The 15,052-nt window shown below is 46.1% G+C and overlaps 1 protein-coding gene across 2 annotated transcripts in view; it reads right to left on the bottom strand.

Annotated features, from left to right (window-relative positions):
• RGS6 (regulator of G protein signaling 6) overlaps window positions 1-15,052 on the bottom strand; it is a 284,190-nt gene that overhangs the window by 23,015 nt on the left and 246,123 nt on the right. For both annotated transcript variants that reach the window (XM_056347234.1, XM_056347233.1), the window contains exon 16: window positions 6,917-7,006. In XM_056347234.1, the coding sequence (XP_056203209.1) occupies window positions 6,917-7,006 (90 nt within the window). The remainder of the gene's footprint in view (window positions 1-6,916; window positions 7,007-15,052) is intronic.

The following is a 15,052-nucleotide window of genomic DNA, read 5'->3' as shown; positions in this document are numbered from 1 at the left end:
TGTGGGTACTGCTGATTTTCAGGAGAGAAACTTATTTTAATGGGGTAAGCCAGTGAAATGGAGGTGATAAGTAAAACTGCAGTGAAGTGGATAAGGAGATACATACAAGGGAAAGCCACAGTAATGATGGTGCACGACAATGCACTGGGAACAAGCATTGCACTGGAGGTGCTCAGCAGAGGCGCCTGCCTGCCATATCTTCCACAGATTCAGCTGCAGTAACAACCCCCAGGACAAAGCACCAGTGCAAAAACCAGACAGAGAAGATGTAAGGAAGCCAAAAGCATATCTGATACATTGGTTGAGAACTGTGTAGGTGAGTCTAGGCAAAGGCTTTTGATTCTTCTGCATGCTCATCACAGCTGCCAGAGCTCTCTGATGTCTACAAGGTTGTTTGAAGCATCCCAGGCAGAGATGGGGCTGATTCTCCTTGCTGTGTTGCCAGAGATGAGGCCAAAACATAAGGCCCTTTTAAGACAAGCAATATTCTTCGTCCAGAAGAGTAAAGCAATCTCCCCACTTACAACCATTTGAGGAAGCCACATCATCAGCCCTGATGTCCCAAAAGTGGTATCAAAAGTGAAAGCTAGAGGCACATTGGTTTAGCCAACACTGAGGATGGAGCCAAGGCCTCAGCGTGTACCAAGCAACAAAGCAGGCTTCCCGGCTGGTCGGGAGGCGAGAACATACCCACTCCAATGCTCCCCAAAGGAGTATTTACTCATGGGTTAGTTGCCTCTCCCTGTATGTGAGAGTAAAGGGAAAAGAAATGTCAGCCTCACTCTTCTGCTGAGTGTAACAGCAGTGTAAGTGGTCAGAGCATCACAGATCCCCTCCTTGAAGGAGCCTCGGAGGCACCCCCACACCCCAAGGTAGCAGAGGTGACAGAAGGAGGCTGAAGCCCTGCCATCTTGGTTGAACGCATCATGGCCAGTGGCACTGAGGGCAGCAGTGCACAGCTGGGCATTGGGTCTCCATGCTGGTCTCCTGCAGCAGCAGCAATACCTACTGGCAGCCAAATTAAAGGCACAATTCCACCCACGAGAAGAAATACCTAGACAAAAGACAGTGTTCTGCAAGGCTCCCTAGGGGAGCAAGGCACTTGGAGTCTGCAGCATCGCAGCGCTGCGGGCTGGAAAATCAGCATCTGGCCCAACTGCATTTTCAAGTTTGGTGTGCACTCAAGGAAAATGAGAGTGAGCAGCTGAAAACAGGCCACACTGTGGCCCTGCACTGGCCATCAAAATTCAGTGTCTGGTTTTGCTACCAGCAAGGTGATGCTGCTTCCTACCCAGCAGTAAGGCAGGATGGTGGTCTCTAAAGATGATGAGCACTTTGTTGGCGTGCCGAGAGCTCTGGTTACACAGGGAGCCACACACAAGGCTGTTCCCCTACAATGGCTGAAGACATGTGTGGGGAAGCAAGCAGGAGAGCACCGACGGTGTCTCACAGAAGTGCCCTGCAAGCACAGGCTGCAGCAACCCTGCACATTTGGCAGGGGGACAGCAGGCTGGTACCAGCTGGTTGTGTGGAAAGCTCATCACCATAGCATCCAGCTCTGAGTCAAAGCATGACATTTTCTAGTAAAATAAAAAGCAGCTGAGGCAGGCTGGCTGTGGAGTGATGAGCCGGCTTGAGCAGTTTTAATGCCAGTGGGCGTGGGTGTTGGCTGCTCGGCTCCTGCTCCTCCTGCCTGCTTGCCTACAGACCGTGTGGCTGGCAGCCTGCTGCAGAAGCAACCACCTGCCTGCATCCCTCCAGCGTGGCGCGGAGGTGTGGGGGCTGCCTTGCACAGCAGAGGAAGGAAATTTTAAAATAAGAAAGTGGGGGGAAAAAAAGAAGAAACTGAGTCAGACCCTTCTCAGTCCTGTGAACAGTCCCAGGGCCCTGTGCAGGGACTGTCTGAGAAGGCTGTGGACCCCAGAGCCATGCCTGCTGCAGCATCACAGCAGCATCTGCACAAACACACTGAGCGCAAAGGGCAAAGCCAGAGAAACACATGTGCATGCCAGGTCAGGCAGTCCTCCTATGTGTAAAAAAGGGCATCTTTGCCAGTAAATACATGAACAAACCCTACCAGCTAATGTCAAAGGACATGTGCATTTGGATAAAGTATGAAACAACTACCCCCAGTGGAGATTAAAACCTCTCAGCCCGGGTAGGTGCAAAAAAATAGATCTCGCCACTTAGGAGTCATTCACTAATTATTGACTCTCTCCTCCAAATCTTTCTTATTTTCATGATTAATTATTTAGCCAGCCATCCAAATTTTAAGCTCCTTTGTGTAGATTCTGCTGGCCTAGAGCAGTGTGAGTAGAATAAACTTATGAAAACCAGCTGACACTGATTATTAATAATAATTATGAGGAAATTGCTCAGCATCTTTACAATGTTCAAGCCAAGTCCTGCCACTGAAGCAAACCGGTTATGTGTGCCCTGGTGGGACTGAGACAGGGACAGAATCTGCAGGAGGAATCTTCCTGGGCAATATAAAGCAGTTAGAACAGAAGGTCTGGATAAAAGCAATGCTGCAAAAGGTGCATGCTGAAAATGAAGTCTGTCCCTCGTGGCATGAAGCTCCTAGCCATTGCCTTGCTGACACTTTCTGCCAGGGATCTGAAAGAAATAGGAAAATACATCCAAAAGTTTGGTCTTCTAACTGCAGGCCTGAAAAAATCTCTCCCTCTCTCCTTCTCCTCATCCCAGGATTCATTTTGTTGGCTACTGAATCTTTTTTCGGTATGAGACTTTGGGGCTTGGGGTGGGGTTTTTTGAACTTTAACTTGGTGAAAAACATGTGTTCCAGAGGGAATAGTGTCAGAGGAAAACAAAGGATGATCACTTCCCAGACCCTGGCTCGGGAAAAGTCCAAGAGCACATCCCAGGCTTCTCAGGCAGTCACGTACACCTGTCCAAAGTGAGAAAGCAAAGGGCATGCAGAGTGCTACCACATGGCTGTAAGAGTATTTTGCATCTGATTTGTGTCCTTTTGCACAGGACCACAGAGACTCACCCTTCTCTGAACCAGCTGGAGAGGAAAACGATGCTTTAAACCAAGCAAATACGAATCTGCTCTTCGCCTGGTGTGATGGGACTCACTCCTGTGGCTTTGCAGCCTGTCTGCACTGCAGCTGTGGCTGCCTTTCTGGGATGCTTCCCTGCCTGAAGGCAGGGCTGGACGGTGCGAAGCCACCCTGTGCCAGGCTGACATGAATGCTGGCGCCATGACAGCTCGGCTGCCACTTCAGCTAACATGGAGATGCCCACCAACGTCATCGTTTCACCTTGATGGGGAGTAATGGAAAGTGCGTTGAGGTCTTTCCTGTTTCTTTCTCTCCCTTCTCCTCAAAAATAACTAGCAGAGCACATGTCTGGCTGCTGCTTCACCGTTAACAAAGCTCCTGTGCACCCCCACCCCTTTCCATGGCGCACTAACTAATCTATGCTGCTCTTTCTCCAGGGAATAAACCCCTGCTCTGCAGCTAAGTCACCCAGCCCAACTGCCTTCTTGCCTCAAGCAAGGAGGTTTGTCATGGCACTCATTCTAACATGAGGGTCACTGCCACCTAAGAACCTCCAGCCACCGTTTTGGCTACCGTGGAAGAGGGCTGGGGGTGGGCAGTGGTGATTACCTGCCAGAATGTGTCTATCAGCAGAAACAGAAGCAGGTTGACACTTGACTGCACAGCACAAGTACGGTGTGTTGCACAGATAGACAAATAAAATACAGTGAGCTGGGTGGGGATCTCAGCACCATCCAGCCCTTCACTGCTGAGCTGCCCGCTTTCAGCAGCCCTGTAACTTCTACCTGCTGCAGGGGGAAAGCTGGGCATGGAGGCACAGAGCTCAGATCGGGCTGGGTGTGCAGCCATTCCTCCTGAGGACAGGGCTCTGCCCTCATCCCTCCTCTTCTCCAGCCTGGCAGGGGAGGAGGACTTTGTGAGAGGCAGGGAGCTACACCCAGCTTTCTCCCTCTGCAGCTCACTGCTTCCAATCACACCCTTGCTGGAGGCCAACCTCATGTTCCCTGCTGAGCACCATGAATCTGCAGGATTGAGGCCAATATGACTGCGGTTATTTGTAATAATGACACTGGGAAGAACTGAGAAAAAAAATCTAAAATGGATTAACAAAGTATGTATGCCTGGTCTGTATGCAGCCTATGTTCAACTGTCTTGCATCAGTTAGTGGTGTGAACAATATGTTCCTTTTATCCTCCCTGGTCCCCCACATAATTCTGTCATTGCATCTCCGTCCTGACCCATAACTTCTCCCTCCCCTCCATTACTGCACTCCCAGAGCAGGGAGGGGAAGCTCCCACATCTGTGGTTATTGTATGGTGTGGAAAAAATGTAACTCTCCAAACTTACAATATCTTACAAATCTCAAAAATGTCAAGCGTGTTTTGAGGCACTAATCAAGCCTTGCCACCTCTCCACTGTTATATAATAGCAGGTCACTATTATTATTCACATTCAACAGAGAAGAGGATACGAGACAGGCAAAGCTGAACCTTCTTTTCCCCTAGGTCACACAGGAAAGTGGGGGAACCAGGGGAAGCACATGGATCTTGTGGCTCCCAGTCTTGTACTCTAGCCACACAGTCAACCCTTCCCTTTTTCCTGCCCTCTCAGCTTGCCACAGCACAGTGCTGGACGGCAAAAGATCCCAAATGACGTAAACTTATCCACAAAATATTCATGTGTGAATGTGAAGCCATTGAAACGTTAATGTACTTTGTGCAAGCAACTCTTTTAGCTCAAGTCCATTGTGCTGTGCTTCTGACAGAACTTATTTTCAGTAATAAAAGTAAGGCTACGTCATATTGGTGTGGTATACCAGCCACATTAGGATAATGTCTTTGGGGGCAAGACATACTTATGCCTCAGACATAGGTACTCATCAAATCTTAAAACAACTGCAGTGAATTTCTACTCACATCGGTGAATCCAGGACTTGTATGCAGGCTCTAAACCAAATCCTCCATCCACGTAGCTCTGATATGCCACTGGTTTTCTCTTTTCCTTCTCTCTGCTTTCCAGCTATTTAGAGGAATTTTAAAGGGATGCCTCTCAAAGCTGCACCAAAGGTACTAAAGGTTTACCATGTAGCTTGGTGTACAGAAACTTCATGTTCTTTCTGTCAGCATCTCTGTACCTACATTGTTTCTGAAATATTCACTTGCCCGACACAACGCAACATGATTGCAAAGAGCTTTACAGATTCTGGAGAAACATCAACTCCACTCCCACATCGTGTGAAGCTGGTGAACAACACATCTGCACAGATCTACTCCTGACTTTTTTGTGCCTTGCTATGCTCACTTGTGCACCCACAGCTCTTTCTGAAAGAAACTTGATTCTTACTTTCAGGGCTGTGTTAACATGACACCAAAACCCGCTCTTCCAGCATTTGCAGGGGGATGAGGATGTCATGCTGACACATCCAGGGCTTGATCTGACAGCAAACAAGGACTGCAAAAAGAAAAAAACCACCTCTGGTTTGAATAGGCTCAGCTGGGAGGAGAAAACTCTCCCGCTTTTAAGCACATAGACCCTCAGGTGTTCAGTGAAGACTTGGGGGCAGATGGAACCATAAGCTGATAGGGATAGGAAGGTGGCACAGCATTTTATGCTTTATATGATCAGAAGACTTTGCCTTTTACCTCTTTCTTTCCCCACAGCCTCATAACTCCAAGTCAGATCTAACCTTTCCAAATCTAAGCAGCACTGGTTTATGTTGTCTAAAACCAGACGTTTTGAAATGTAAGGCTGACTGCTGCCCCTCCATTACCTTCCCCTAATCCACCTGCCAGTAGTCCCGGGCACAGCAGACAGAGGGGTTTGTCTCCTTTTGTCACCATATGTGTGCTCTTAGGGCACACAGTAACAATAAGGACAAAAATACTAGTGGGATTTCATTGTATTGTGCCGATGCAATGTAATTTGGCAACACACAGAGAATGCAGCAGAAAAACAGCAGGGAAGATGGTGATGGGAAACCACACGCTCAGGCTGCAGGAGTCAGGAGTCAGTTTATGCACAGCCCTGGAAGCCAAATGTAAGTGGGACACTTACACGTGTACATGCATGCACATGCACACAGACACATAGACCTATGGGAATAAGTCAGAAGGTGCAGCAAGCAGCTCAACACAGCCACAAATGCACAGATCAGTAGCTTACCTCCCAGCCCCCTCAGAAAGAAGGGACGCTTGGACAGGAGCCGCTGTTAACTTTACGTAAGCACTCCTTCGCTACCCTGAACTGGGGGTTCCTGGCAGGAACATGGTGCTGGCAGAGCACATGCAGGTACTAAAAAGGCTAAGAGCTCAAACCCAGTTCTCCTGTGAGATAATGTGGCTGGAATTCTTGATTACTGCATAGGTTGCAATTATTTCTTGTCTCCAAGGAAAAGGAAATATCTCTGGGGAGCCAAAAGCAAGGGAAAGGGAGAAAAAGAGCATGGGAATCACTGCAGGGAGAGTTCCATAGGTAAGGCATCCAGAGGGAAGATCACATGGTGAGGCCAGGGAGGTAAAAACCGGAATGGGTGAAACTTGCACCAGTAATGAATAGATTGATGAGTTCTGTTTCTCATACCAGACACCATATTTGTCATAAGGAAGAGGCAATACAATTTTAATTGCCTGCACTGAGTTTTGAAGACAGCTGTGCAAGTAATTTTTCCATATTATTTTTACCTTGAGTCACCATGTTTTCCCCAAAACTCAGGCTGAGGCTGTGCATACAGATGCCATACCATGTGCCCCCAGTGAAGAAAACAGAAGTGCTCATTCCTTTCTTAAATAAAGGGGGGGAAAGGAAATAATATTTTAATTTTCACACTAGCAGCAAGCAGCAGGCGAGAATCAAGAGGTGCTAAGCGATGCAAGCATGTCCTTTCCAACAGATACCTTCTTCTTCGCCAGCAATAAGTCCTGGTAAGCATTGGAACGGAGGAAGCGCGCATAGCTGTCACTCTTCATCAGCTTGTAAATGTGCTCCTGTGGGATGGGAGGAAATGAGAGACAGAGAATTGTTATCAAACCTCATTTAGACATCACAGGGATTTAAAACACAGTGAATTAGAAGGAAGAGTGACTGATCAAAGTTCTAATTAAGTCTGCTATTATTGATTATCTGTATTGTGGTAGTGTACAAGAGGTCCATCCTGGGGCAGGACCCTGCTGTGCCTGGGGCTGTGTGAACACAAACCAAAGAGGTGGCCCTCACCCCAAAGGCTGGCACACATTATTCAGTAATCAGTGTTACCCTGTAAAGATTCTGAAGTTCCCAGATTATAAGCGGGTGTCTAGCCAGGCTGAAACTACTGGGATGTCTCAAGAAGGAAAAAATAAACAGCAGAAATTGTCCCACAGATTAGGTTCCATTTTACTACTCGCAGATACTTGAGCTATCACCCAGCACTCCCACGCTGTTCATGGAATGGAACACATACTTGGACAGGTTTCATCTCCACTTATAACACATACTTAAAGCAAGCCAACCTGTTAACATCCTGAAAAAGCCTCTGCCTCTGGTGACTATGCAGGAAGGTTTGTGACTAGCTCTGATGTGGATGGCTACACTGCATGTATAAAGTCATGCCAGATGAGTCCCTCCTATAGGGTCTTTTTTTCTCCTAGCAAGTCTGTTACCAGTTTGTTCTGAGAGCACTTACTACGTTCATCTTCGAACTTAAAAAGTGGTGTTTCATTGCAGCAGAACTTAATGCCTACCACTTTCCAGCTTCCTTGCTTAGTTTGACTTTCCTGCTGAGAATCCCTGAACAGAGTCAGCTCTTATTCTAATTATCCCTGGATTTGTAATAGATATTATCCCAAACACCAAGAAAATCAAATCAAAACACTTTGACCAAATAAAGACTGAGAACACACTAAAGGGACTTAAGAGAAAAACAGGCATCCTGGACATTTCTCTTAGACTTTGTCCAAGGAAGCACTTTTATAGAGTTAATGAGAAATTTTATCTATACTGATTTATACAACGTGAAATACTCTTTCCTGCCCTAAAGCCATTGCACATGAAACTTCAGACGAGCCAAACCAGACTGAAGTCGCATAGCTTATTTCACAGTGTTAACAAGCCAAGCAGAATTCCCTTATCTTCACCATCACGGGTAATTAGTGATGACCTGTCTATATGCAGAAGAACTGCTTAATTCAGCTTTCTTGCACTATTCGGTGTAGTCCTAAGAGGGGCATAACTGCCACTGGTTTTCCTACCACACAGCATAAATGTATCCTTTGAGCTACAGCCTGGTGTAGAACAATTTTTACTGATCAATTTCCATACTTGCTTTTAAACCTGACCAATCCTTATTTGTGTAGCACTACCTATCTGAAGGATAGCACAAGATTTTGCAATAGAAATGCTCATATAAAGCCATTTAGCAACTGTCACCCTTCCTTGCTGCAGAAAAAAAACAAGGGAGGGCACAGCTTCATACTCTCACCTACAGCACTGCCATGAGATTTTACTTTCAGCTGTGGGACATTTGTTCTGTTTATTCAGGACAGAAGGAGCCAAGTACGCACTAAGACAAGAAAAGGGAAAACAATGGCACATCATGGATATGGCCATGAAAAAGTTTCTGTTTCCTTGGTGTGAGTAAGGATTTTCAACATCAGCTTTCTCTCAAGTACTTCAGCTAGAGAAACTTGGGATTCAGTTGATTTAAACCCAAGCACATTGCAACCAGTTCACCTGTACTGTTACCTCTTAAGGTTTCTCAAGGAGACTCCATGTCCTCCTAATGAGTTCTTCGTAATTACCTGGGGAAAAAAACCCCCACCCAACTATATACCTAAAAGTCCTTTTCCTTCTTCTTCCAGGACCATGAGGAGATTGATGAGTAAGTGGGACAACCAGTCTGTAGCCCATCAACAGTAAAGGTCTCCAGAGCACCCCTCCTCTTGTTGGTCCTCCCTCGCAGCACCCAGTACAGCAGGGTGCTGGTGGGAGGGGGTGCTGAGGTGGGCAGGAAGGTGCTGTGGGGCTGAGGTAAGGTGGTGGGTGACGGGTATTTTGATTAACATTTTGATAGACATATGTTTCTTTTTTTTTTTACTGTCTCTGGACTCCAAATGGTTTCTTTACCTGTGGTCAGACAACTGGGTATGCTCTGAAAAACAATAACATTTTGGGGAAATAACATTAATTGCCGTGCAGACAGATGACATGAACTGTTTGTAGGCAAAGGAGAACACACCAGGCTGGCCACACAATCCATTGGCATGCCAGCCACAGCTATCATTCTTGCTTGTGTCAAGACGACTTCATGTTTTTGACCTTAAAACAGTATAAACTCAATATCTGCCTGTGGGAAGGAGGAAAAATTACTTCGATCCTGAGATTAAATAAACCACAAGCCGACTTCTTAACTGAAGCCTTTCCCTGAAAAACAGGGCTATTGCACACCCACAGCCCACCTGCCACTGCGGTTAGCTGATTGGTATGAAGCACTTTCTCTGCTTTTCATATCTTGGAATCACTGAACAGCAACACCACTACCTTTCAGCTGTTCACCAAAGATATAATCAGAGAATAACTATTCCTAGGCTTTGAATGCTAATGAAGAAAGAAGGCTGGGCATAGGGGAAGGGAGGGACATGCATAGCTTCAGGAGCACCCCTTACTGCTTAATTGCAAGAATTCAAAGGGCTTGCTTTGAAGAAGCTCTGGACTGGAGGCACGAATGATACATTGATCATTTATTTTACAGCACTGCATTTCTGAAGCACCTACTGGAAGTCTGAGCCAGTTGCTCAGGTCAGCAAAGACTGCCTTCCAATTTGCAACAGTACAGGACAGCTCACATTGCTGTAGCCAAAATCCCCGCTGAGACTGCACCATGAAGGTTCCTGCTAAAATTGTGGCTGCAGTATGTGTTCAGCCCAGTTACACAACAAATCTAGCCGCAGGGCAGGAAATGCCAGTGGCTAGGACATTTGTTTTGATCTTTAGCCTACTCTGTTCTTCACCACCAAGCTATTTTCTGCTATACTTTCTAGAATCTGCAGCTTTCTAGGGAGAACTTACAGCTAGCGTTTAGCAGCAACTCATTTCATAAATACATACAAACCTTCTAGAAGTCTAGCAATTGAGCCCATTCTTCTGCAGAAGCCTGAGCAATGAGCAGCATATCAACAGAGGTATGTGCAAAGATTTAACTGTTCTGTGCACCTTGTGTGAATTGTTTTGTCCCCCTCTATAACAGATTTTTAACTCAGTTTGGATCACTGTAACCCATTGGTCTCTCACTTCTTATTCTCCCCAGCGGCTGCTTTTGTTCCTCCTATCACATGGTGGACAGCAAGCACAACCTCACAAAAGACTGAAATCTCCAGCTGCAGCCAGCATCTCTAGTGATGCACTTTATACACATGACCACTCCCTGACATACCTGACACTGCTGGCAAGAAATTGGAGCCTTCCCATCCTTATGCTGAAAGAACTCTGCATTTTGTAAAGTTGTTTATTACAGGGTAACAAGCTCCTTATTAATGGCTACCTGAATACACAAAGCAAATGCACTACCTGTGTAATTTTTAACAATGCAGCTGCAGCTCTGGACATCACAGCCTCTTGCACTGTCTGGCCAGAATTATCACTGCGACATTTCTTTGCAAGTACCATGGGAAGTTCCTATGCCACATCTGCACAACAGCAGGAGAAACATTTCATCTAGCCAATGCGGCATCTCCCAGCCATTTCTGGGTATCACTTCCCAGGTAAGGCTCAGACTCCCAGCTCCCTGCTCTAGCCTTAAGACAGCAATCCTTTAGAGAGTTACATTGCAAAACCAAAAAATTTAAAGCAATCGCCTAGCAAAATTGCCCAAGTGATCTATTAAACCATTAAACAAGGTAGCATTCTGCTTCTAAAGCCAGATTTCTAAAGCAGGAAAAAAAAAAAAAAGTCTTTCAAAATTTGGCCAGCGGTTGAAAGGCATCACGCACCCCACTGGTCTCCCCTGCAGCCTTGCCAGCTATCTCTGAGCACCAAGCTGCCATCTCAGGCCACTGTGGTGGCAGCTGGGAATGGAGACAGTGACTTGACATGTGCGAGCAAGCCCAGGTGAACTGGCTTTTTGAGCTGACTGGTCACTTAGTCCCTCACACAGTGTGCTGTTGATGAGTGCTGGCTGTACTGATGCTCCCCTGCGAGGATGGATGCACATTTGGAAATGTCAGTCTATCATGGAGAGTGACAAAATAACCTGCTTTTGTAATTATAGTGGGTTTCATCTCCAGGAAGCAAACAATTCCCTTACAAGACTCTTGCAAGCAAAGTAGGTTTGCTGTCAAACATCCCCAGAACTGTTGTTCCCCAGATCCTCAACCAAGGCAACAGAGGCAATGGGGTCTGCATGCATCTCTTCTTGAGAAAAAGGCAGGCCCCCTTTTGTGTTTTGTGCACCTGAATCACATCTCCTCCATGGTGGGAAGAACTACGCAGTGGTCCTGAGGGCTATCCAGCTTCATTGTGCGTCTCTCTACCACCTAGACTTGTGTCATGACAGCTATGCTTCAGACAGCATAACCATTCCACTTATCATCACCATTGCATGATATAAAGGAGAACAGTAAATTTTAAAGGGGAAAATCTTGTCACTTCTGTGAATTAGAAAACAATCGAGCCAGCCAGGTAAATCACAAAAAAATCATTTTCTACAGTCACACAAAACCGAGAGGAAATCCCGCCCCTGACAACTGACAGCTTAAGTGCAGGGAAATAAACCCTGATAAGGTTCAGTGTCTCTTGGCTGTTTTCCTTCCAGAAGCTCTATCTTTGGAAAGAGATGAAGGACAAGCTCTGTAAATTTTCTTGACAAGAGGGGAAAGGGGGAGGAAAAGAAAAAAGGAAGTTTGCAATCCAGATTGGACTGTGGGAGGTGGTTAAGATAGCAGAAACTGTCTCAGAGCTGCACCTGCTTCAAATCAATGTGCTGCAATGTGATCTCAGGTCTCTCTCTCTGCCCTTGCAGTCAAAGCACAGTGACCCTGAGGAGGGCACAGGTGGCAGCCAAGAAGGACCTTGGGAACACTTGAGAAATACGTGGGGAAAAACCTGAATGATAAAAAAATGATGACACCTGACTTGCACAAAACACCCTGGTAGATCTCAGGAATTGTGTTCTCTGTTGAGAATATTTCTTTTTAGCAGAAAATCTCGGTTCTTTCCTCTGAATTGTGTATATGAGACAAGAGGAACATTGGTAGTTAAACATCCATTTCTAATCCTACTTGTATCTTACCCACTGTGACATATTGTGCCAGGCTTGAAACTTTGGGGGGGCTGTGAGGGCCAAGCACAACGTTATGACCTTTGAACACCAGAAAGACCTTAACTTTTAACTTGCTGACAGCAAATTTTCCCTGTTTGTGCCTAAACACAGCCGTAAGCTTTAGATGACAAGGGGAAATAGGGGGGAAATGCAAATTCTTCGCTTGTTTCAAGAACAAGTTTTCCATTTCCATTTTCCATTTCCATTCCCCATTCTGGGGAGCTTACACTATGGCTAGATAGCTGTTGAGATCCACTTGAGCCCCAAGAATCCACTCTGCCCTTCATAAATTGGTCAGAAACCTCCTTGCTGTAGCTATCCCACTTACACCTTTTGGGTTGTTTTGGAGCACCTCTTCACCCGTCACCAACACCTGGTATTAGACTAGTCAGAGCTGATCTGGAGACCCCTTTGCATTGCAAATGTGTGAACACCAGCAGCCACCCCTCTGGCCAACTACAAGGGAGATTTGCAGAACGTCAAATGAATCCATTAGAGAAAAAGCCCACAAGCAATGTAAAGCAGTAGATTAAACAACTAAATAAATAACAGCAAACTGCAATGAATGTTAATGTTTGTTCTACCTGTACGCTGGGCACTGGGGGGGAATTTACTGCAGATTTGCACATGACAGAGCAGTGCCTCAGTGAATGCCTTGTGGCCTTTTCTGGAAGGATGGTAGCAGATGTCAGCTGAGGACCTGCCCAGGGTTTGCTTTTGGAAAAGCTGTCTCTATAGAACAAAGAGGATGTGGGAAGGAATGATCAGGGAGATGCTTTTCTGAGCACACAGTGTGCAATTGCTGCACCTTCCAATTAGACTTGGCAGCAGACTAATGCCTTTCTGTCAGCACCTCTACTCTGCACAGACATCTGCGGCAGAGGAGCTGAGGTCAACCCCTGTGCCAGCATGCACACATACTGCAGTCAGTAAAACCTACCTGCTACCCAGGGGCTGCTGGAGACATATTCTATTCACTCTGTCACACTCCTCCCAGCCCACCCTCCAGAATCCTGCCTGACCAGCAGGACCCCCTACCACACCACCACCAGGATCTTCCTAAAAGCCATGGGAAGGAAAGAGACCTACTCCTCCTCAGCAGTTACTTGTGCCAACTGAATGCAACAGTTTTTAGGAGCAATTATGATCAACTGCCATTCAGTCTAACTGATGATGCTGAAATGCACTTTAGAGAAAGCAGGAAAAAATGCTGCATCAGCTCTGGAAGCTGAAGTAGTTGGTAGCAGGCACGGTCGAGATGAGGCAAGCAGTGAAAAAGCTGCAGAAAAGACCTTCACACTTGCCCTGACTGAACCTGATGGGAAAACACCGAGGGGGGTAGGGGTGGGGGCAGGGAAACACAGGGATTTTATTCTAATTCCCCTTAATGTCTCCACATCCCCACTAAGAATGCCTCTGGATCTGCTTATTCCGGTCCCTGCATTTAAGATTTTACTCTTCTCCAAAATGTTGTACTGCCTGCTTTGAGCTGACTGCATACATTAACCCGGGAGAACCCTCTTCCCAAAGCCTTACTGGTACATGACAGTACTCCTGTCTGGCAGGATGAGGGATAAACGGTTGCCCCAGCTGCTTCAGGACTGCTAGGCTTTCCTTGATTTATAGTTTAGAAAAGAAATGTTTCAGGTTGGTTAATGGCACATAAGGGTCTTGGCCTGAGCATGAATTGCTCTGGAAAATCTGAGCAATATCTTTTTGGGTGACACAACAATTTACACCCACAGTTTAACTGGTGCTTTTTCTTCACGCTCAACCAAGTTGTTTTTGCTACAAAGGAAAAAAAAAAGAATAATTATACGGTAATATAGACTAACCTCTCTGCTAAACTAAAAAAAAAACAACTTAAAACCTCTTTTCAGGCCACAAATGAAATTACACCGAGCTGAAGGCACAGGAACGTAAGAAAGCTTTAGCAGGAGGGATAACTGTAAGCAATGAGAACTCGTTTTGAGTAATACACAGAAATCCTTTGTTTAGCCCTGTAGATACATAGCTGGAAACACAATGTAAATCTTTTGTGGGAAAGTGCATTGATAAAAGTAACACATAAATTTAGCTTTGGCTTCTCTGTAAATTGATGAGACAACTAGTTTGCTTCATACTTTCAAATACAGAAATGGGAAGGCAGACCTGCCAGGGGGCCCACGGCAGGTGGAGTGTGGAGGACTACAGAGGTGAAGGGTTGTGGAGCGGTGTGCTGTTAAGGGGTCAGCCTGGTACTGCAGGAGGATTTAGTCCTAAATATAGCAAGGGCTATCCTGGGAGACAAGAGTGGGCTGCCGGGAGTCTAACGCCATATGAGCAGCTTTAGGTTTTGAGAACAACGATCATGGCTAAGAGGCTGATTCTTTCAATATGGGCCAAATCCTGGCTACTGGCAAAAAGCCAAAGTGAACAGGTTTTTCCTGGGAGGAGGGGACAACCTCATGTAGCATTTGGGAGACTGGCATCTTTTTTCCAAACAATACAATATCTAGGAGTTGCAGCAATGAAGATGGGGGTTTTCACTCTGATAGATGTTGTGGTATAGCTATGATATTTAACTACTTAAATTTTTGGTCAACACCCTGACACTTGCAGGGCTCTCCGCAGCTTCTTCTTTCTGTTTTCTCTGGAGACAATCCTGCCAAAAACCTGAGTTGTACCATGGAGAGGAACACGCAGAATCCCTACACAGCAGAAAGGAAATTCTGTTGTACTGGGGCAGTCTGCATCCCAT

This window comes from Falco biarmicus, chromosome 7 (assembly GCF_023638135.1).
Source record: "Falco biarmicus isolate bFalBia1 chromosome 7, bFalBia1.pri, whole genome shotgun sequence".
Lineage (NCBI taxonomy): Eukaryota > Metazoa > Chordata > Aves > Falconiformes > Falconidae > Falco > Falco biarmicus.
This window is presented reverse-complemented; position numbering and strand designations above follow the sequence as displayed.